This window comes from Asparagus officinalis, chromosome 2 (assembly GCF_001876935.1).
Source record: "Asparagus officinalis chromosome 2, Aspof.V1, whole genome shotgun sequence".
Lineage (NCBI taxonomy): Eukaryota > Viridiplantae > Streptophyta > Magnoliopsida > Asparagales > Asparagaceae > Asparagus > Asparagus officinalis.
In genome coordinates this window covers 20575663-20599420 of record NC_033795.1, presented here as the reverse complement: position 1 = coordinate 20599420, position 23758 = coordinate 20575663, and the positions used below count along the sequence as shown (strand labels likewise).

Below are 23758 nucleotides of genomic sequence, written 5' to 3'. Positions count from 1 at the left end.
TTCCCTATCCAACAAAAAATCAAATCTTAAAATCCAATATAAATCTCACATAAAATTAATCAATCTATGACAACTGAGAACACAACTCTCTTCATCCTCAAAAGCATCGAACCATGTCCGAACCTAATGCCTGAAAGTTAGTGGAAACCAACCACCTCAGCGTCAACATCCAATAACAGCTATCTCAAACAAAAAAACACACAAAAATATTATACAAGACTTATAGAGGACTCCGTCAATTTTTATCACCGACTCTTTAACATTGATAACTTCCATCCTCCTTTATCCTCTCCATTCTCCTCCTTTCTTTCTTCCGAATCAATCTAACTGATCCTCTTGAGGTCTTTCAATGGCACCATTTGCTAACAATTCTAACATGAACCAAGATGGCAAAAATGTCGATGGAGTTCAGGCCGAGGTCACGAATCCAAAATTTCGGGTTACAGTTGTTGGAAGCGGAAACTGGGGCAGCGTCGCGGCCAAGCTCATTGCTTCTAACACCCTCAAGCAATCTGTGTTTCATGGTAAATCCTTCATTCTCACCTTCAAGAAAATGAATGAATTTGGTATTCCAAAGTTCAACAATTCATTGTCAAAGTTTTTGATGAATTCATGAACCATGTTCATATTTGTGTGGTGTTGTGTCTGTTTCCATTGGTAATGTTAGCTATATGTACTCCTCCAGCCATGCTTTGTTTATTTTAGATTGTTACGTAAAAGGTTTTGTTAACATGCATTGTCCCACTGATCTGTCATAGAATAAAACATTCAAATGAGTTAAAAATAGATGCATCCCCTGCACTGTAGCAAGTTAGTCACTTATTACCCAAAAAGTTCTTTATTAGCGCCTAGAGTTCTCGTGTCCATACCGCAGTTTTTTGTATTATTTGTACCTGCCATGTGAATATCATGTGACATTAATGTATTATAGAGAGATATCCTAATATTTCAATGTGTTGCAGAGAGACTTCCTGTTCTTCTTTAATAGGCGTTAAACATGCGTCACTTGAAACAACGGACATATAAGCTCATAGAGTCATCAGCGGATCTAACTACTAGCAACCTAAAGTTCAATTGATAAATATATGGATATATGAACAGCATCATAAATCCGATAAAAGATTACGGAGAAATATGTATGAAGTGAGCAAGCATGTGTACAGATATATTCTACTTAATCATGACATTTGGGAAACATATACTGTTTTTTGTCGAACACAGTGATTCCCTGATAAGATTATTGCTGGCGATCATACTCTGGAAAAAGTTTGAAGTTTAGTTAGTGATAGAATATAATAGCAATGACGTTTGACAACTATCATGATTTTAATCTACAGATGAAGTAAGAATGTGGGTGTTTGAAGAAGTGCTGCCTACTGGTGACAAACTCACGGACAAAATCAATCAGATTAACGTGAGTTGGCATTATAGTTATCCTTGTCTGTATGAAGAACGTTCACATTAGCTACACAGGTTACCATTGTTATTTTTTGAACAGGAGAATATCAAATACTTGCCCGGGATAAAGCTTGGCAAAAATGTGGTAGCAGATCCCAACCTTGAGAATGCAGGTATCTTGATTTAAACAGAAATTATCAATTACCAAGTGATACTTCAAAGAAATCAATAACACTTGCAAAAAATGAAGAATACATTCATTCAGGTGAGATTTTGTTGATACTTTACCTCATCATATATAAAGATATATAACCTGAAATTATTCAAAACAAGATACATCAAACTTTCAGAATTCCATATCAGCGTCTAAAAGTGAAGTTTGCCAAAAATGTTTCATTTTTATTTCTTCTCTTTTCAGTTAAAGAAGCAAATATGCTGGTCTTTGTGACTCCCCATCAGTTCATGGAGGGCATCTGCAAAAGGCTTGTAGGAAAGATAAGACCAGATGCCGAGGCCATTTCACTCATCAAGGGCATGGAGGTTAAGAAAGAAGGACCATGCATGATATCGAAACTTATTACAGAAATGCTTAGAATAAACTGCTGTGTTCTTATGGGTGCTAATATCGCTAATGAGGCAAGGATTCGTGCAACTTATATTATTACTCTATCTACTTTCTTCTTAGTTCTTTCTTACTAAGAATCAGACTGGAGATTTATAATGCAGATAGCTTTGGAGAAGTTCAGTGAGGCAACTGTTGGATATAGACACAGCCAAGAAGTAGCGCAGAGATGGGCTACGCTGTTCACTACCCCTTACTTCCTTGTCTCAGCTGTGAGTTGCGCCTTCTCTTAGCCTTCACTAAATGATCATCTCTATAGTTTGAGTATGTGAATTTTGTTAAAAAAACCATCTACATGTTCATAAAAAGTCGTGTTCATGAAGAGAGGATCTATTTGTTGCTTATAATAGGCTCAAATGGCATGATCAACTGCAAACTATCATATAAGGTTTGGGTTAATTGTAGATAAAACCCCCTGTACTTACACCCCTAAATCTTTTTACTAGCATATCGTCTGTCGCAAAACTTGGTCAAGTACTCTGAGAAGCTTGCCAAACTCCATAAAAGAACCTAATTTTCTGATAATGATATTTATACACCTTTATGCAAATATTGGCAGGTACAAGATGTGGAGGGAGTAGAATTGTGTGGGACATTGAAGAATGTGGTGGCAATAGCTGCAGGTTTCTGGGCATTATCCTTTTTCTTTTGGAAGCAGTAGTTTCTTTCTTGACAAATATAAATACTGAAAAAGAACATTATATTGTGCTGTGCAGGTCTTGTTGATGGCTTGGAGATGGGAAATAACACCAAGGTTTGAATGCACAAGAAAATGTGAAACTTGGACTCTTAAGAGTCTGCTCTAACTATTGCCCATTGCATATCAGGCAGCAATAATGAGAATTGGTTTGAGGGAGATGCGAGCTTTTTCGAAGCTTTTGTTCTCTTCAGTTAAAGACAGCACTTTTTTTGAGAGCTGTGGAGTGGCAGATTTGATCACTACATGCCGTATGAAACAAGCTTCTAATTCTAAGACAATTGTACTTAAACTGAACGAGTAAATAAATAATCGTGTCGAACATTATACCATTCTCTCTTGCTGCAGTTGGAGGAAGAAACAGGAAAGTAGCAGAGGCTTTTGCAAGGAGTGGCGGAAAAAGGTTACTATTTTTCTTACTTTACCTAGCTTTTACTGGTTTAAGATAGAGGTTTCTTTCTCGTTTAAGAACTAATTTGATTTTTTTTAACCCCCTAATTAATGCAGATCTTTTGATGAACTAGAAGCAGAACTATTGCAAGGTCAAAAGCTACAGGTAAATACCACTAATGATAAAGAGATATATCCCGTGCATATCCCGGGCACCATTACGGCAAAACTCTTTTTTAGAAGGGATCAATCTTCAAATCTTAACCTTTGATATCATAGTCCATTTGATGATGTTTCTTTTTCTTCCCCTACTAGTATTCTGATTATGAGTACAACAAACTACTGCCAAGATATGACAGGGATCTATCACAAGTAAAGGAACCACCTCATAGTCACTGAGAAAAGCCTTCTCTCTCTCCAATCCGTCTATGAATCAAAACAAGCTCGAAGTTGTGTCTTCATACGAAAATGAGATAGTATAGTTGGTGTTTGGCAAAGAGGCTAGAAAAATTCTTACACTGATGTTTGTATTAGAAACTAAATTTCCCTTGTAATTCCTTGAAGGGTGTCTCAACAGCGAGAGAAGTGTATGAAGTTCTTGGCCACCGAGGATGGCAAGGGTTATTTCCACTTTTCACCACAGTTCACGAGATCAGCGTTGGAAAGCTTCCTCCTTCGGCAATAGTTGAATACAGTGAGCACACACCTAATTTCTCCCTAGTTGAAGGTTCTGCTCAATACTACTGAAACACAATATAGACCATGCAAGCATTCTATATGTTTCAGGAACTACATCGATAAGCTTCACAGTGCAGTCTCGTTAAAGGGATATGCTAAGGTTTATGCAGAATCATCATGGAAATTCTAGACATCCATAATTGTAGAACTGGAGCCGTTGATAGTTTGAGAAATAACAAGTCTTTCAGCTCATCGTCATGTTGTGATGTATCTATGTATCTTAGATTTTAGACCACTCAAGAAAAATCAGTGATCCTAAGCATGGGCTAATTCGACTAGATAATTATGATATCACATGAGCAATATAGCTTTTTCACCAGGTGATGGAAGCATGAAGCATGCGATCAAGGCAACGAGTTCAACAACATTCCGATTCGAAACCAACTATGACCTATGATAAAAAATGTCCAGAAGCCATACATCTAAGTGAGGAACTGGTCCTCTGTTGTCAAACGTAGTAAGAAAATGATTCAGAACAATATGTTTAATAGATCATCCTATGTCGTTATGCCTGTGCATAACTGTTAATGTACTAGTTTCAAATCAGGGGGTTGGTTTTGGATAAGCAGCAACAGAAGGCTGCTACACACTTCCGTTCTATTAACAAAGTAGCTACTGGAGAGGTGAATAATGAGGTGGTACCACAGAACAGTGGTAAAATCTACTTAGTAGGATTCATGCAAGTAGTGGTAAAATCTACTTGGTATGATTCATGCAAGTAGTTCTTAGTGTAGCGCAAGCGAACTGAGCTCAGCTCTGCTTTTACATAAAACAAAGAACAAATTTTTATAATCATTCCCCATCCTTCTTCAGTCTTATAGAATTTGAATGACCCCACCAATGGTTTTAAAAAGTTCTTCTTCTCATAGTTTCCTCCGCCAAAAAATATGCACAAATGAAGCACTAAGAGAGGGTGACATCAGCTTGATGGTCGGTCATAAAAAAATTCACAATTTTCAGGAAGCCTGGAGCCAATTTTTGTGGGACTCCAATTTTGATGGATAAACTCTTAGGTGGTAATTATCATGAATAGTATAGTGAGCATGCAAAAGTTTCATTCATTATTATCGCACTTTTCACCTTGTTAAAAAAAAAATACTCTCCCTCTCACCTTATTCATGTCTTTATTGCAGAATCAGCCATCTTATAGAGCTCGTTATAATCAAAGATTAGTCGTCATTAAAATATCGTTTCCAGGATGTAAGTTGCCCTCAAACCTGAAGATCATCTGCCAAAGCATTGTGAGAAAACAACCAAAGAACACCCAATTATATAATCCAGGATTTTAATAAAAACATAGCAGCTAGGACTACCAGGAGACGGTTCTAATATACTACCCAACTCCCGATGGGCTGAAAGTCATCAAGGGTGCAAAGGAAGTTGTAGAGCAATCTAGCACTCAAAAATACTAGATCTCTAATGTAACAGTAAAACTAGCCTGTCAAATGGAAGACAGCTAGAAAAATAATACCTTGGAAACTGCAGAGTTTAGTAACTTAATCCAACGCAGTTAAGTCTAAATATCAACGGGGAAGATGTAAACCTTTGTATCCATCATTGACAGATAAAACATTGTTAGGGTCGATGATTTTTTTGTAAGAAATAACCAAAGCAAAAATCTATCAATGAGTCAAAGTACAGGGAATCCAAAAGTTTGCAACATTGTCTAACAAAGAATAACAACGAACTAGCTCAGGGCAATAAACGTGCCAAACATAGCAACTCTTGCTACACCAATTATTAAAATATGGAGTATACAGGAATTAATCAAGATAGACTATCATTCCAGTTAGAAAAAACGACTCTTCAACCAAACTCTTCTTTGTATTTCAATACAAGACATTAAACAACTAATATCAGATATTACAACCAAGAAAACGCCATAAAAAAAAAATCTAAAGAAGCTGTCATTAAGTGTGAGATTGTCCACGAAGTGAAGCTGCATGATGATAAGTAGAGAACGAATATCAATGTTTATTGTGTGTGGATTGGGGGAAAAAAATGTAGCAGCTAGAAGCTTGCACCATAATCAATCTCCATAAATTACTGTAATGGGTGCATAAGATCCACAAAGAAACAATATACACACACCATGTTGAAGAGAAAGATAAAGGGAAAAATAACACGGGTAATTGCATAGAAAACAACTTAATGAAAAACGCACTAAAGTCTATAACAACATTCTAGAAGTATGTAATTACTTGGAACATTTGCATTTTCAGCTAAAACTGTCATGCGGGCCTACATAGTCGCAACATAAAAGTTATATCTAAATGCTTTTGCTATTATGAGAACATGGACCAGTCATTTCATGGAACTGACTATAAGAGCATCGGTACTGAGTACTATTATAAATAGTAACAATAAGAAAACCAGGAAAAAGGATTGGATAATTCTCGAATATACTTTCAACATTTCCAGTGCAAGCATATTAATTTGAATCCAATAAAGCAGAGCAACAAATAATAAGTCACAAAAATCTTGTTCAAGCTTATTAGGAGCACTCGATCATAACCAACAATCATATCTCTGGGACAACATCACATAATCATCATACAGAAAGCTTCAGAAGAAAGAAAAATAAAGACGTCTTAAAAAGGACAATGACAGAGAACATTTACGCAAGGGAATCCCTTTCCTTTGCTTCAGCAATTAGTTCTTCCCTCATCTGCTTGATCTTCATTTCTCTTTCCAGCCTCTCTTGCTGTAAAGTGTAAGAGACAATCAGGCCATAATAATAGCATAACAGTTCTAAACAACAAACAAATAAAAGCAAAGCGACTTCGTGTTAACAACTTTTAATAAAGTACAACCTCGAGAGAATCAATGTTGTAAATATTCTGGTAAACTTCAAACCCTACTAGTGGATGTTTAAGTGTAGCTTAGATGGTAATATCCCTAATATTTTTAAACCTTAAGCTTTTGGCATGACACCTGTGCTTTCAACCTTAAAATTCAATTATAAAGCATAAACTTTAGAGAAAGGAACAGTCCCTCCTCTTTCTTTCTCAGAGTATCTGTCAAGTGCTTGATTAATCTCCTTCAAATCTTCAATTGTGTCTTTTAATAAGCCCAAGCTATGACTTTTTTGTTTCTCATCTCCTTGACTTCCCACCTTCACATGAAGTAATCCTTCTCCTCATTCCTTGAATAAACAGCATCACAAACTACAACTTTTAAATACATATCTGATCCCTCTCTTACCCTATTTCTTGATGAATTAGACCACACCTAGCAATGCACATACATAGAGCTGAGTGTGGCACCCGCACTCAACTGTTTTACAAAGGCCACTAAATATATATGGCAGGTGTTGTCATTGGGTCCAGTAATCAGGATACTAACAAGTAGCAATGCTATTGGATTAATATGAATATACAAAGAGAAGTGTAGCTGGTAGCATTATCGCAGTTTAGCATGTCAGTGGTAGAAACTGCAGAAAACTATGGCTGGTCAAGGATTTATGTGAAGGTTTATCAACAGAAAAGGAAACGCAGAAAACCAAATGGACCATGGTTAAGTAGTGAGTAGTGAGTACACATGGACAACAATAATTCTTCTCTTTATGTTCAGGAAATTTTCATCATGAGGCTACATAATAGAGAACTCCAAATTACAATATACATTATTGATCATTCTAAAACATAATACTGTGTTCTCTTTATGCATGGAATCTTGGATACACCATTGTATATGCCATCATCTATCAAGAACTTTTCAACTGTTTTCTGCTATTTTCAACATGTTTCCATTGATGCATTCAATTTTACATAAATTTTCATTTTTCATCTTGAAAAATGAAAATGCATTAAAGCTTATGCTTGTTGTTTCACAATTTTTTTTTTCTATATGCTTGGATGTTTGACATTTTAGTGTCATCTTTCGCTTTTACAGTTAAAACATTGATGAATATCTTCACGATAATCTGACAGTTCAATAATCAGAAAAAACTACAACAAAGTGGTCATATCATGCAAGTTTTGACGGATGGACCCAAATGCAAGGTTATAGAAAGCGCTAGGCGGCCTAGGCGCCGGACCCAACGCCTAGAGCCTAATTTTTCTATTTTTCTAATTTTTAATTACAACAATTGATAATAGATGTTAATATTATAGAAAGTGCTAGGCACAACTAGGCACAGAACTGGCGCCTAGGCTGTTTTTTTTTCTTTGTTTAAGTGGTGGAAGAGGTTTTGCAGAAGGTTGGAGGAAGTGGAGGTGTTCATAGCTGGTGAGGGAGGCCTGAGGAGTTTGGAGGAGGTTGGAAGACATGGAGGTTGTAGCGGAGGAAATCAATACCAAGACTAAGCGATGCAGTCCGCATAAGCGGCCATGCTTTGCTAGCCGCTCCCAGGACCTAGGCAGACAGCCTAGTACTGCCTAGGCCTAGGCAGGCGCCTAAGCGCTAGCTTTTTAAAACATCCCCCAAATAAAGATGAGATACATTATAAGTTAAAACTGAAGAACAAAAGAAAAAAGAAGTGCTATCTATATGCACCTTTTCTGTATCTACATCCCGTAGTGATTATTGACTATGCTGAACAAGGAAAACTATAGACTATGTTGAATAAAAAAAAAACTTTGCCTATAATAATAGTATTGTAAAGAAAAAACTTCTGTTCAGTCTGCAACCAGAAACTCACACATCTTAATAATACAATGGACTCAAAAAATGTATGAAATACCAGATGGGCGAGAAGACTACTGATACTGATACATAAGATCTTATTTGTGAGATGAGAAGCTAACTCTGCCAGGAGAGTAACTCAAAAAGAATAAACACAAACATATATGATTAGATAGATATCAAAAGATCACTTTTGTTTGTTTTTTCAAGTTCATATTTTACAACAGCACTTAATGCTCAGCACCTTGCACCTGCCCAATAGTTGACATATGCATAAAAACTAAATGTCTGTACCATCGTTCACGACCAAGAAACTGTAAGAAACTTATTACATATATTAACATCAGTGTCGAATCATGACACAATAGGTGATGCACCAAAGCTCAAATAGAAAACGGAAATGGTAAAGGTAGACGAGTAACCAGTACTACACAAAGAGCTGCAGTTATTGGAGATAGACCACTAACTCATATAGAGCAAGGTGGTAAGCAGTTTACGTGAGACTTCAAGTTTATTTTCAGAAAATAAACAAGTAGATGTAAGTGAGATTCATCTTGCAAAAGCAAAACGTAGATGTTAGAATTCTAGAAATTATGATTTTATGATACCCTTTATCAGAGGCGGATCCACTTACACCAAAGCGGGTTCATATGACCCCATTTTGGTCAAAGAAGAACAATAACCCATCCCACTTAAAACTCACCAATCTAAAAACTCGGCCCGCTAACAAAGGAGGCAACTCCACTAACAAAACCATAGGACCCCATCCAAAACCTCTTACTTCCCATCGGACCCACACAACTTAAAAGTCACCCTGTAATTCAATTTCAGAACTAACAACCTACTGTCAAAATATCCCCTCCTCACGATCCCAATGGCCCTAGCGCCGCGTTCTCCACCCTAACACCTTATCTTACTACCCATAGATCCTCTTCTTTATGCAAGGTTTGTTAATTTGAAGGGGATATGTGATCTTGCAAAGAAAATGGTGGAGATCAACTTCATGAAATAGTGATAACTATGTAGTAGAATCTGCTTAAGTCTCCTTGATACGAGTTGCCGTGCGAGCACCCTTTGGTCGCGGAATTACCAAAAGGTGGGTTGAGAAGAGGACGACCAAAACACAAGAACAATTCAGTTTGGCGAAGGAAAATACCTTCTCTAGATTATGAAGAACAAAATGTTACAATCTCTCCCTCACAATCTCACTCTAGAATTGAAGAACAAGCTCTCCAAATCTCAATCTAGAATCTAATCTCTCTTGATTAAACTCTCTGACCTAAAAAGATGTTTAGAAACCCTAAAACAATCCCTTATATAGGTGTACAAACGTGGATGGCAGTTTGGTAAATAACCAGACCCAAAACCAACAGAAATTCGTGTGAACAGAATCCCAAACGAACCAGGAAACCCTCGATGAGTCGACTCATGACTGAGATGAGTCGACTCGACAGAAACTGGAAAAATCTTAATAACCAGTGATGAGTCGACTCATGACAGTCATGAGTCGACTCAACCTGATGAGTCGACTCATGACTATAATGAGTCGACTCACAGGCTGAAAACTGGGTACTTCGATTCTTCTGCTCGTCGTCTTGTTCCACGCTTCCTCCTGTGTTCCCTTATACTGTTTGACACCCCCTATTCTCATGCTAGTATGAGAATCATCTATCCTCAAGCTCCCATGAGGATCGCTAAGTTCCGAAGAGAAGATACACATGTATCATGTGTCCCCTCTTTAAGAACTTGAAGTCTCATTCAAGTTAGAACTTCAGCTGAGGAAACTCTTGAGCTCCTCCATCTTTTCTGCACCACCTGGCCTTGCTAGGAATCCGGTCTTGACGTCCGATCGGAAACAACTCATTCGTCCCGCGTCTCGTCATAGTCACCGCTCGCTCTAAGTTGCAATCCTTTGTCGATGGCTTTTCTGGAAGTCTAATGCACAGCGAGACAAACTTCTTGCTTGCATTCACTAGTCTCTTCGCTCGCGTCACCGTCCCCAAGCTTGTCTCCTTCGGAAGAGATGCCGAACGAAATATGAACTTTACACCATCCTTAGTGAAGGTGTACTTCTGAGCCCGCCTCTCGTAGATCGCATATCTATCCCATAAGTACGGATTACCCAGTATAATCTGACAAACATCCAATGGAACGACATCGCATGTGACCTCGTCAATATACGACTCGTGGAGCGCAAATCTGACAGTGCATTGATCAACTACACTCAGTTTCTCCTCCTTCTGAATCCACCCCAATGGATAGGGCTTCGGATGCTTGACCGTCTTCAGACCTAGCTTCTGCACCAATACCTCGGATATAAAATCCTGTCTTCTCACAGTGACTACAAATCAGCCCTATCTTCCCTGGATCACCCTTCTTCTTCTCCTCTTTAGATTGAGAATCACTAGACTCGCCTCCCGTCTGTTTGGAGTCTTCCTTAGCCTCGTTGCCCTTCTTTTGTTTACCCTCAATGGCAATTGCCTTCACGCTCGCCTCTGCAATTGATTCCACCGTGAATAGCCTCATCTCCTTTCGGATGTGATCGCTCAATCCCGCCATATACTTCATAAATACGGAATATTCCTCTGTCGCAATGTTTAGGACCATCGCCTGCTGCTAGAACTCCGTAGTGTATTCTTGAACGGTTTGATTTACCCTTTGGCGCAAGCCGTACCACTTGTACCAACGTTCTTCAAGGAATCCCACCGGGTAGAACTGCTTCCTAAGTAGCTCCTTGAACTTGTTCCACGACACCGCCTTCTTCTCCTGCTTGCAGTAGGATTTCCACCACGTCAACGCGTGCCCTGAAAGCTTCAAAGTCGCGAACACAATCTTCTCTTTCGACGAATAGCCATAAAGAGTAAAATACGTCTCCATCCGCTCGATCCAGTCATCAAGCCGGTCTCGGCCTAACGTTTAAAAATCTAAACGCGGCCCTCGTGTTTCTTCTCAAGAATGCGACGTGGTCTGTCAAGTTCACGTGGATCAACATGGATTTAAAGTTCATGTTCGGCAGGGACCAATCCTACCCGTGCAAGGGCAGAGGGTGCCATCTTCGTCCTCGCACTTAGAAAGAGATTCCTCCTAGGTGTCTGATTTGCGGGAATTGCTGTCTAGAGGAAGACCAACACAGCTGATACGAGTTGCCGTGCGAGCACCTTTGATCGCGAAATTATCAAAGGTGGGTTGAGAAGAGGATGACAGAAACACAAGCACAATTCAGTTTGGCGAAGGAAAATACCTTCTCTAGATTATGAAGAACAAAAGATTACAATCTCTCCCTCACAATCTCACTCTAGAATTGAAGAACAAGCTCTCCAAATCTCAATCTAGAATCTAATCTCTCTTGATTAAACTCTCTGACCTAAAAAGATGTTTAGAAACCCTAAAACAATCCCTTATATAGGTGTACAAACGTGGATGGCAGTTTGGTAAATAACCAGACCCAAAACCAACAGAAATTCGTGTGAACAGAATCCCAAACGAACCAGGAAACCCTCGATGAGTCGACTCATGACTGAGATGAGTCGACTCGACAGAAACTGGAGAAATCTCAATAACCAACGTTGAGTCGACTCATGACAGTCATGAGTCGACTCAACCTGATGAGTCGACTCATAACAGTCATGAGTCGACTCACAGGCTGAAAACTGGGTACTTCGATTCTTCTGCTCGTCGTCTTGTCCCACGCTTCCTCCTGTGTTCCCTTATACTGTTTGACACCCCCTATTCTCATGCTAGTATGAGAATCATCTATCCTCAAGCTCCCATGAAGATTGCTAAGTTCCGAAGAGAAGATACACCTGTATCACTCCTTGCATTGGACCCTATCACCATACAGTTCCACCTGTGTTACCTCTAGTTTGAAGTCGTACACGTACCAGTCATATACTCATAGATGTACCCATACCAAAACTCATTTGACACTCCTAGCATATATGCATACATTTACTGGGGCATGTACTCAACTATGGAATACATGTTTTAACTTAAAACAATTGTCGCACATTTTTTTGGACATATATCCTACACTTCACATCCCCTTCTTGAAAGTAGTTGGACATAGATCACGTTTCGAATTATGATTTTGAAGGGTCTTTTGGATGTCTAGCTGAAAATCTAGTGATTTTCCAATTTATAACCCACCGAACAAAAGAAACATAAAATGTTATAGGAAATTTAATTCTCATTCTAGTTCTCATACAAAATATTAATTCCAATATATAATATACATGTATATAAATATTTATATAGCAGTATCCCCATATCCTAGCTTTTACAAATTTGATGTGTCCTATACCGGTATCCGTACCCGTACTCATGCAACATAGAACTCCACATTGTTGCATAGTGTGTGGTAATTGGGCATAACATAACATGAATACATTGATTCTAGGTCGTCTTTATTTTTTGTGTCTCCCGTGAATGGTTTGGAATCTGAGAAATTGGTTAAGTGTGTCTGGTATCAGTTCTTGGTTTTGATTAAGTTTTACTCCTGTAAATTCCTAAATACGGTACACATACTTGTGAACATTAGCTTGCTCACCATTTCAGTTCTATTAGCAGGAGCAAAGTTGTGATTGATCTGAAGAAGAAAATTGGCTAGGCTAACAACGGGACCATGGAATTAAAACCCTTGACGTCATCCTATACAATAGGATTCTTCTTTTTCAATCTTGAAGAACATATGCATGGGAAAGTGCTAGAGAACAATGTTGGAATTTCATGAAAGCTTGACCCAGGTATCACTTAGTTTGAGGATCACCCTAATCTCTATGACGTAACAATGTTGCTAACAATTGTTCATGAAGGAAATCAGTGATTATGTAATAGAATACTAACATACATTGAATGGAAGAATTTTGTTGGCATTTAACATCTTAATTTTGTAACTTCCTTATAGAGGATTTGCATTATTGCACAATTTCTTGCATGGTACAGGAAGTTGCAGTATCATATTCATCCAATACATGAAAGAAAAGAACATGTCATTTCCTTCGAAGACTTACATCGAGAACAACAGGCGGAAAAACATGGGATATATCCAAAATTGATCTTGCAACATCTAGGAATTAAAATAATTCAGTATGCTTTCATCCTCTATACTCATAAGATGAAAGACCAAACAACATTTTAGGATATAACTCTTGAGACCTAGGTTCAGTAATCAAGCACGCAGATAGCCATGTAGTATGAGTGGAAAAGGTATATATTAGTAGTCAATCACAATTCACTACCCTCTCGACTCCCAAACCAGTAACAATGAGATCCTTGTGCATGCCCTTCTTCATAAAGAATACTATTTTATCCTCCTAACACAGTAAATGAGGAGATAATTTCTCAGCTGGAGCTTTTAGAATTTAAATTAGTAATGATAAGGAGAAATAAGATCCTCATAAGGATGCTAAGCCAAAAACAAATGAAATAAAAAAGGCAGTTCATGAAGACAGTAGGAGCAAAAAGAGCTATGAGATATGAAGACTCTGCGCATAACTCTGAATACCTTGTTTCTAAATAAAATAGATGCTTAACACATGCTTTGATTGCAACAATAATCTGCTTTCAAATTTGTGCAACATCAAAGCTTGAAGCATATGTGACTCTTTTGAAACTTTCATTTTTTTTTGACTGGCAAAATAATTATCCAAGATCAAGTAAACCAGCTGGTTCATTATCTAGTCTTCTTATTTTGTTCTTGTCAATCTTGCCCGCTAGCTTATAATTAACTTACACCTTGTTTGGTATATGTGGGATTCTTGTCAAGTAGGAATGGAATGAAATAAGGAAAGAAATGGAATAAGTATGAGACTAGAATGCTCATTCTCATTCTCACGTTTGGGTGTAATTAGAGAATGAAGTGGGAATGACAATATTTTTTATTTTTGGTATGGATGTTTAATAAGCAATCAAGTCACTTTGGAATTTATTTCAAAATTTTCATTCCCACTTGAGTGCGAATGCACATTTCCTACCACCTCATTGGGAATGCTCATTCGCAAACAAAATTGGAATCAATGAATGTAATAATTCTAAGTTTTCTGTAGATAGATATATATAAGGAAAAGTGTAGGGGTTTTTATGTAAATTTTATTAGAGGGTTTTATTAGCAAAAAATGCCTTTATAAATACCCCAAAACCCTACCCAACTCCTTAATTCCGTAAGCCGCTTCTCCTCTTTCCCGTCTCTGTTCCGCCTCTCTCTCAAAAAAAAAGGGAGAACCAGACAACAACTTCGGAGGGCAGTGGGGCATACCTGGGAGGAAACAAATCAAGGTTCACTTTTATCTAATCCTCATCTTAGCATCACTAATTAATATTGCCAACATGTTTACACGATGCTTAAGCGGAGCAATCTTAATTGATCTTTTTGTCTCTTTGTGTAGATCAGTCATGATCCAACCTGAGACCTAGATATTCGACCTCACTTCCTCAACTTCAACTTTTAGATTTATTATAGATGATGCTGACAATGATACTCCTCTTTAACCAGTATTATGAAATAAATATTAATCATGCATTTAATTTCCTTGGCTGAAGGCATTCTGATGTGTAATTATTTAGATAGAAGAAAAAATAAATAAATAAAGGTATAGTTATAAGTTGGTAGGCTATGAGTCGAGGGCATATAATAGTATTGATTATTGTTTATAATTATTCTTTAGGGGTTTCGAGTGGCACCGAGGAGGCATCGTGAGTGGTATTTTGGTTGTCTTTCGGGTTTGGGGTAAGTGGTGAATTTATACATTATTCGCTGCGTATTTTTCATATAAATTTATATTAATTATATGCGAATTTATTTCTGATGGATTATATCATTTTGTGTGATTTACTCACATGTTAAATGTTGATTCCGAGGTGACGCACATGGATATTTGGTATAAGTCTATGCTTATTTTCTTTGTCAATTGTTATGTCTTTTCATATAGTAGTAGGTTGAGATGCATATGTGGTTGATTGATTTCACTATTGGTTAGCATTTGGTATTTTTGTATAACGTATTTAGTTTTATGAACCTTGTTTAAATTTTTTAAAGCATGTGCATCTCAGGTCAATAAACCGGTATATGTCGGATATAAGCAAGTTATTAAAACAAGGCTCAATGTGCCTATATGAGGTTTTATTTTAGCGCTAAGAGCCTAAATTTGGGTCTCACTGTCCCGGAACCACGGGCTTAATAATTATGGGGTTTACCAAGTCAACCGGAGTATGAAGTGTTGACCGCATTGAGACGTAGTTTGCTTATTTCCATTTCATGATTTCTAAATTTTCTTAAATATTTACATCAAGTACTAGAGTTCATTGATGATTCTCTATCATTCTTATATTTTTGTTTATCTCTTATTGAAATATTTTAGTTTTGCAAAATCAGTGTATAATGTATGAATTTATCCACTTATTGAGTTGTGAACTCATTGTGTTGTTTTATTTTCTTTTCAGAGACACGGGATTAGGTGGAACTGAGGATTTGTTAAATTCATAGAACGGAACAAGGAATAAAATTTCAGGATTGTTATTATCTTTTAGGTGGAGGTTAAATAAAGTCTTGATGTTTAGTTGATGAATTGAGAGTCGTGTAATTACGAGATTTCTTTCCTTTAGGTTGAGTTTTATTTCAACTTGAGGAATATTTGTTCATATCAAGTTAATTGGATTAATGTTGATTTTTGGGATTATAGAGAATATTTATTGTTGGTTTTAGTTCAATGAAGAGGTTATTTTGATGGTCTTTTAATGAATGCATATTTTGGAGGATTCATCACAGGTTTAGTCCGGCTCCAATATTTTTTTTAGGTTTGAAATTTGGGGTCGTGACAATGAGAAGTGGGAATGAGCATTCTAGCTTCTAAAGAGGTGTTGTGTTTGGTATGAATGAATGAGAAGTGGAAATGATCATTCCAGTCCCACCTATTCCCACATACCAAACAAGGCATAGTGCTTTCATTCAACAATTTAAATTCAGAGAAAAATGAAGGTGCTATGATTTTCCACCTAACCATTGCAAATTCTTTCATCAAATGAGCATGCATTAGTTCCAACATTAAGCCTTGAGCATCATATCCTACAAAAAGATCAACAAGCCAAGAAAATTGTTCATCTCATCTATAAAAAATGTGATGGCAATTATCAATCGTCTCTCATATAATCCTCGTTCATCGCTTCTAATCACAAACTCCATCTTCTATATTTAGTCCAATCCTCATAAGGGTTGTATCACCCTCATCTAACAAGCATCTACCACAAATCTAATTTGTGCCTCGTAACAAATTGTTTTGCCGTCATTATCACCTAATCATTTTCCCATCAATCCAGATGGGCTATAGAGAGGCCGAATAAAATATTCGACGAAGTTCCACACTCGTCTATGTACCTTATGCTAAAAATTTCCAGGTCCAATCTACAGTCCACGGCTGTAAATCTAACCCAAAAACTAGTTCTGTGAAGACATCAAGCTATATCATGTTAAATAGGTCTTTGAAGTTCAAGCTGAGCTGATGGATAACATCTTTGGAACTATCAAAAAGATCAAAAATGCGCACAGAATTGAAGATTTGACACACAAAATAGCAAGCAATTAGATCGAGAAGGATCAAAATTAACCACCTAATATGTTAAAATTGGTATAAAGGGAAACTATTGGGGAAAAGAGGCCTTTTACTATGCCTTGGCCTCGGGACAAGTTGCGTCATGTTAAAAATTTCATCACAAGGGCTTTATTATCCTCATCTAATCAAAGAATTGACAAAGTTCTACACTCATTTACTGAGCTTAACCTAACCACTTCAAGTCAATCTACACTTCAAGCATTAATTAACCAGCGAAAGCTCAAAATTTGAATCAGTAAGGATCAATTAACCATCTATTTTTATGGATAATGGACAACAAAATCCAATTTGAAATTGACAAAGTAGAAAGAGGAATTATAAAGCGGGGGAAAAAAGAGACGACCTTTTCGTCCTGGTGAAGGGCGATCCAGACATGGACCTTGTCCATTGACTCCCAGAAGAGGAAAGCTCCGAAGGTCATCGCGAAGTAGGTCGCCACTCGAACCATCCTTCCCTCCTTCTATTTTCTCTTCTTTTTCTTCTCTTTTTCCTCGCTACTCTTCGATCCTTTCGCGGCGCTCGCAGCAATCAAAGATCTGTTTGTTTCTCGGATTTTGGGCCTCAACTTTTTCTATAAGAACTGGGCCTTTCGAAGGTCATCATATATTCGGCTTGTTATGTAAAGGCTCTAATCTATATACTATATCTAAAATCTCTTCCATTTAAAAATGCCACACGGCATCTCTTCCCTGCCTGAAACGATGTGAAAGCCCTCTATAAAGTCTCTTTTCCCTTAAAACGCACAGAACATCCGATCTTCCACTTGGAGAAACGCCGCATGCATGAGCAAGGCCTCTTTCGATATCTGAAATCTCGTACCATGGAAAACGCCACTTGGCATTTTTTTCATTATTTAATCTATTACTATCTATTACTATCTAACTAATAATGATGATACGTTCACAAGAAATAATCTCTTCGTTCAAGAAATAATCTCTTCCCCTTGGAATGCGAGATTTCTACGATACCTTCCTATTCATTTGGATTAGTTGATTTTGGGGATATAATTGCTAATCGTATCACCTCAACTACCGTAATAGGTAAGATACAAATGTATCTTACTTTAAAATAAATTTACAGTTTTTCTTATTGTCTTTTTTTTCAGTTCAATACTATTTTTTAATATATTTGACACTTGGGGGCTTTTTTTTCATTTTTTATGTTATATGACATTTTTCAGATATCATTGGAGAGCTTATTACTATTGAAAATGTAAAAGAAGTTAAGAGCAATGGAAGTAAAAGAAAATTACTAGAGTTTGAACTCCAAGATAGCAAGTGAGTTCAAATATGTACAATATAGTTACGTATTTTTTAATAGTAAAAGTATGTGTGTGCACGTGAGTGTGTGTATATGCATTCCGTACTAAATTTTTTCTTCATGCAGCAACATTAAATTGCAATGCAGTTTGTGGGGTGATTACGCTGTTCAAGTTTCGCAATATATACAGAAAGCTAATTCAGGAATTATTATAATAGTGATTCAGCTTGCGAAGACAAAACCATATGGAGGTAAATCAAATTAGATGTATACTAATTTATCAAAAAAAAATATTTTTTTTGTAGATTATGTTTATATATTGACAGACTCATGAATTTAAAAACTTTATTTCTTAGGTAAAATTACTATTACAAATGCCTTATATGCGTCGATATTAATCAATCCCGACATACCTGAAGTTGTTGATCTAAAAAAAAGGTACATGATGAATTATCTCATTCGTTAGTTATTTACAAGTAATTTGATATTATTTCTAATTAATTTAATTTTACTATCATAAGTTCGAAACTTGTGCAAGATTCTTCGTCTTAACGATTTAGTCAGATTCCAACTGAAAAAGCTTATTCCATCGAGGGTGATTTTTTGTTATTAACTGAACGGAAGACACTTGATGAAATTCGAGAGGCACGAGAGGTAATTATTTTGAAGAAGTGACTTTATTGATATTGCACTACTTATTTAAAATGTGGGATTAGTGGCAAACTAGATAACTAATCTGAAGACAATTGATAATTTTCTTCCAAATTATTCATAACTTTATTTTCTTACTATTTGATAATACTCAGGTTTGCACATGTGTGACATTAGCAACTATACAGAAAATTCAAACAGATTATAATTGGTTTTATAATGCCTGCAAAAAATATCAAAGGAAGATAAATGCTGAAAATGGTAAATTTTGGTGTGAGAAATACAATGAAAATGCAAGATTTGTTATCCCAAGGTACGTCAGAAAGAATGTATGCCAGTTTCTTCACAAGTTATATTTCATCATATGCTTCATGAATGGATGTATGAATCTTCAACGTACACTTTATATCACAATTCTTATTGGTTTATTTTAATTTTTGAGTTTCATCAGGTACAGGGTTCAGGTTTTAGTCATTGACCATACATGTACTGCATCATTTATTCTATTTGATCATGAAGCTAAACAATTTATTCACAAATCTGCAGTCGAATTGAGGGAACGACTGACAAAAGTAATCACTCTGATTCCTTTCTGTAAAAATTAAAAGTTTTAATTCAATAGCTTTACTTTGCTTCTTTATGTTGTTCATAGGAAGATGATGATGATTCATTTCCTCAAGAGTTAGATGTGTTGGTGAAAAGGAAACTTTTGTTCAAGATTCAAGTTTCAGAATTCAATCTCAATCAAAATTGGCCTGTATTTTCTGTCTCTAAAATGACTAATGATGAAAATCTGATAGTAGCTTTCAGAGACAACTTAGATTTGAACCAGGTACATTACATTACATATTTTCTTCTTTTATAGAGCTACATATCTATTCATTTCATGTATCAATCTGCATATAGATATGAGGTTGAGCAATATATTAGTAATATTTTTCCTTCTAAATCATTAGGAGTCGACAGGTCAAGAATATTTCACTAATGAAGCTGAATCTACCAAAAAGAAAGATGGTCTTGATAATGTAAGTCAATACACTTATTATTATTTTTCTTTTTCATTCCTCATGTTTGTATTTATTTTTTATTTTATTATTTTATTTTTTTGAAAGGAAAGGAAATTATAGATGTCATACCAAAAGCATTATATGTACAACCTCCATCCAATTATAACTATGATCAAAACTAATACTTATAGTAACACCTCAACACCTCTCTCCATAATCAAGGGGACAACCTGACAAGGTAAAACTCTCAAATTCTCTTTTGCTGTTATATTTCACAATACCTAACTAAATATTGATGTTGCTGCTTCTTTCACCTTTATCACTTTGTATTTCGTTTTATTATTGTTCTCTTGATTCTTCACATTAGCAGTGCAAAAATCTTTTGTTTATATCTTATTAGTATGCTAACTAAATAGATAAAATAAATATGCCTTTACTTTCCCAGAATGTGTAGAATATGTTTTTTGCAGTTTGATTTTTTAAAAGGATGCACTATATATTGTCAGATTCTTATCTAACATATGAGTAGAATGACTTTTAATAATACAAGTTTTTTTACCATTTGAGTTTTAGAAGTTTTCAAAACAAATGAAAGCTTGAAGTTTAGTTAACATTATTTCTGGCTTGTGTTCTATTTGTCAATGACCCATTATCAATCCCGTGAAGCTTCTATTTAACTTTTGACACTTTGCATAAAAAACTTCCACCACCTTCTCCTTGATGTACTAATTAAAAAAATTTAAATACTTAATTGAACCATGCATTTACTTGATCATAAAAAACTTAACCATAGATTAATTGAGAGAAGTAACAAACTTAATTACTAGAATTCACCGAGAAGATTACTGATTATAGGTTGTCATAGTAATCCTTCTTAATGTAATAGCAAATTCTTTAATATCTTTTTGAGTAGTATCTTTTGTTGCTACAACTTTCACCATTATCACTTTGGATTGCCTATTTCTTTTCGCTTTAATATTGATTTATTGATTCTTCACATTAATTGTACAACAATCTTTTCCCGCCAACTCATTAACATGCTAACTATTATGTTATACTGAAACACAGGGCTCGCTATCGGTCACTGGAGACAATGAAGTTAAAATTTGTTCCTCGGATAACATTACTCCTTGCAAGAGAAATTTGTTGGAATCTGATGTCGAGCACTAAGTTTCAGTAGACTTGATTTCTCCGTAAATGTAAAACCCTGTACATTTTGATAATTGTTATATGTGGTTATTAGTGAAAAATAATATTTATTTAAGATAAACGTTTTTATGTCATGGTTGTGCATGATAACTAATGTTTTGAGTTTATGTGAATGTATATATACATCAGGTTTGAGGTTGAGTTTTGCAAATTTACAAATCATGCACAGGTAGAAGTATAGCCTGTTCGGTCGACCGCGAGTCGACTGATGGGTTCGGTCGACCCTGAGTCGACTGATGGCTGATTTCCAGGTTTTTTTGTAGTTCGGGTCTGTTTGGATTTTTGGGTCGGGTTTTAACTGTTGGTATTTATCTCTTTTACCCGAGAAAGACCCCTTTCATCAGTCCTCCCCAGAAACCCTAGCCCCCTTTCCCCTCTAAAACCCTAGCTTCGGATTTTAGGCGTTTTTGGGAGATTTTCGGGGATTTTCAGCAGCTCATTGTGGTTTGCAGCGAATGGAGTCATTCTCTCGCGGATCCAGGCATTGTTCAACACACCAGAGGCGAGTAGCATCTTACCCAATCCCTCTCCCTTGTTTTTAAGAGTTTCTAAACGTTTTTCATAAGATTTATTGAGCCTAAGAATTATTTTCAAGTATAAATCGATGTTCTTATTAGTGTAGATGCTAAAAATCATGTGTTTCAGATCTCTAAATCCTCACCAATGAATCTTTGATGAAACCCAGATCTGGGAATTTATTTTAAAAACGAGTTTCTATATTGATTAATTGCTCTCATACATGTTTAGGGATTAAATGTTAGATCTAACATGCAAGATTTCGTTTTCCATGTTTTATACGAATTTTTCACTGTCTCATATGTTTAGAATTGATAATATATTGTTTGGGTTTGATGAATTTGATTTTTAGATGAATTTTTGCAAAAATAACACAGCATGCACGAACAGGGAAAACCCCTTTGTTCAGTTGACTGTGAGTCGACTGATGACCCCACTCGACTGTGAGTCGACTGATGACCCCAGTCGACCGTGAGTCGACTGTCGGGTTCTAGTTTTTCTTCTTTCGGTCGACCATGAGTCGACTGGTGATCCCAGTCGACCATGAGTCGACTGATGACCCCAGTCGACCATGAGTCGACTGATGAGTGACTCATTTCCTTTTTTTTTTGTTTAACTACCTTGTAGGTGTCAAAAAATACTCATAGATATCCAAACACAACTCAAGGCTGAGAAGAGAACAATGTGCATGCAACAACAAAATACACCGATAAACAACCCATGGTGACGCGCCTTAGGCGCGACAGCCTATGGTGGCGCGCCTAGCGTGCCAGTGTCCATGGTGGCGCGCCTATGGCGTGCCAGTCCATAGTGGCGCGCCTATGGCGCGTCAGTCCATGGTGATGCGCAAACTACAGGGAGGGTGCCGCGGCGGTTACAAAGCAGTTATACGATGATTTTCAAGGTCCACGTGGCGGCATATCAGAAAAAGAACGTGTGCTGACATGGACAAGCAGTTAAACCACGAAAAAAGTGGTTAAAAGAAGTGAGAAGACAGTTTCAAACAAACTGGAACGTGGCTGTAACCGCTTCTTTGGCCGCGTCGGTCCACACTGGCGCGCCAATAGCCGCGACAGTGTAGACTGGCGCGCCCAAAGAGCAGTCACTTGGTCAGTTATTTCGTCCTCGTTTCCACTGCTGTGCGCTCCTATCCCTATAAATACCTCCCTAGACACGAAATCAAGGAAGGAGGGCAGATTAGAGCAGAGAGACTTAAGCTTTTGGTGAATTGGAGCAAGAGAGAGAGAGTCTTCATTCTTCACAAACATCCTCAAGAAGCTTTTGGAGATTCCTAGAGATCTAAGCTCTGACTTGATCTTTAGAAGAGTGAACATCTTACATCGATAAGATATTCGCTTTAAATTCTTACTTCGATAAACGAAGGAAGAATTCCCAAAACCTTCACGATTCAATCAGAATCTGTGAATCGGTGGTCCACGGGCTAACGCACCCCCGGTACAGGCAAAGATCTCGCGCAAGCAGCGATCCAAATAACGATCATGCGTTTGTTTCTAAGGAGCTTGTAATTTGATTTTTTGTTGTAAAGAGTGGTTTTACAAAGTACGAAGCTTACTCTTTTGTATTCGTTGTAATCGATAAACAGTTATAATGAATTCTACAACAGAACTTGTTCCTAACGTAAACAAACTGGCGACCACAGTGGGAGCCAACGGTCTCGCTGTCGAGACCGTCGTGTCGCACCCGATCAAGATTCTAGTTGAATCCACGGTCGAATACGAGTTCGACCAAACCAAGTTTGAGGAATATCTCTCATCATCCTATTCAAGATCTTCATTGTCTCGCAAGTACAAGAGGATCTCATAATTGAAGAAGGCTTACATGCCAAAGAAGGCCTAAGGTGAAGACTCTCACCCAATCGTTGCCGAGGCCTCCCCTCGCAACATTATCCCGACGACCCCCAAAGCTAGAAGCTCTGCTCACAATGATTCCTCCCTAATTAAGGAATCATTCGATCGAAGTTCGCCAACACTGATGAAGGGGGCTCCTCAGAGGCAACGCCAACGTCTCGCTCGTCAATTGG

The 23758-nt window shown here is 37.0% G+C and overlaps 3 protein-coding genes across 3 annotated transcripts; 2 read left to right on the top strand and 1 right to left on the bottom strand.

The window, feature by feature from the left end:
* Positions 103 to 4316, top strand: LOC109829446 (glycerol-3-phosphate dehydrogenase [NAD(+)]-like). Its single transcript, XM_020396566.1, has 11 exons — positions 103 to 524; positions 1338 to 1414; positions 1499 to 1571; positions 1817 to 2034; positions 2125 to 2232; positions 2580 to 2643; positions 2737 to 2774; positions 2848 to 2968; positions 3066 to 3120; positions 3225 to 3273; positions 3672 to 4316. The coding sequence occupies exons 1-11, from the start codon at positions 350 to 352 to the stop codon at positions 3852 to 3854; spliced, it is 1161 nt and encodes a 386-aa protein (XP_020252155.1). The 5' UTR covers positions 103 to 349; the 3' UTR covers positions 3855 to 4316.
* On the bottom strand, positions 6235 to 17643 carry LOC109830471. Its single transcript, XM_020397732.1, has 2 exons — positions 17418 to 17643; positions 6235 to 6549 (listed from the first exon to the last, which is right to left on the bottom strand). Exons 1-2 carry the CDS (start codon positions 17520 to 17522, stop codon positions 6463 to 6465), a joined length of 192 nt encoding a protein of 63 aa, XP_020253321.1. The 5' UTR covers positions 17523 to 17643; the 3' UTR covers positions 6235 to 6462.
* On the top strand, positions 17963 to 21162 carry LOC109830917 (replication protein A 70 kDa DNA-binding subunit-like). The gene is made up of 11 exons (XM_020398273.1): positions 17963 to 17972; positions 18064 to 18114; positions 18255 to 18351; positions 18461 to 18585; positions 18691 to 18772; positions 18895 to 18988; positions 19141 to 19298; positions 19437 to 19557; positions 19638 to 19817; positions 19942 to 20010; positions 21061 to 21162. Exons 1-11 carry the CDS (start codon positions 17963 to 17965, stop codon positions 21160 to 21162), a joined length of 1089 nt encoding a protein of 362 aa, XP_020253862.1.

Bases quoted from the DNA above. Each gene is read 5' to 3' on its own strand.
- LOC109830471 (XM_020397732.1), bottom strand. From the start codon at position 17,522: ATGGTTCGAGTGGCGACCTACTTCGCGATGACCTTCGGAGCTTTCCTC. The intron at 6,550-17,417 runs GTCGTCTCTTTT...TACACTTTACAG, and splicing joins CCCTTCACCAGGACGAAAAG to CAAGAGAGGCTGGAAAGAGA.
- LOC109829446 (XM_020396566.1), top strand. From the start codon at position 350: ATGGCACCATTTGCTAACAATTCTAACATGAACCAAGATGGCAAAAAT. The intron at 1,415-1,498 runs GTGAGTTGGCAT...TTTTTTGAACAG, and splicing joins ACAAAATCAATCAGATTAAC to GAGAATATCAAATACTTGCC. The intron at 3,121-3,224 runs GTTACTATTTTT...TAATTAATGCAG, and splicing joins GCAAGGAGTGGCGGAAAAAG to ATCTTTTGATGAACTAGAAG.
- LOC109830917 (XM_020398273.1), top strand. The intron at 18,352-18,460 runs GTGAGTTCAAAT...TTCTTCATGCAG, and splicing joins TTTGAACTCCAAGATAGCAA to CAACATTAAATTGCAATGCA. The intron at 18,773-18,894 runs GTACATGATGAA...TTAACGATTTAG, and splicing joins GTTGTTGATCTAAAAAAAAG to TCAGATTCCAACTGAAAAAG.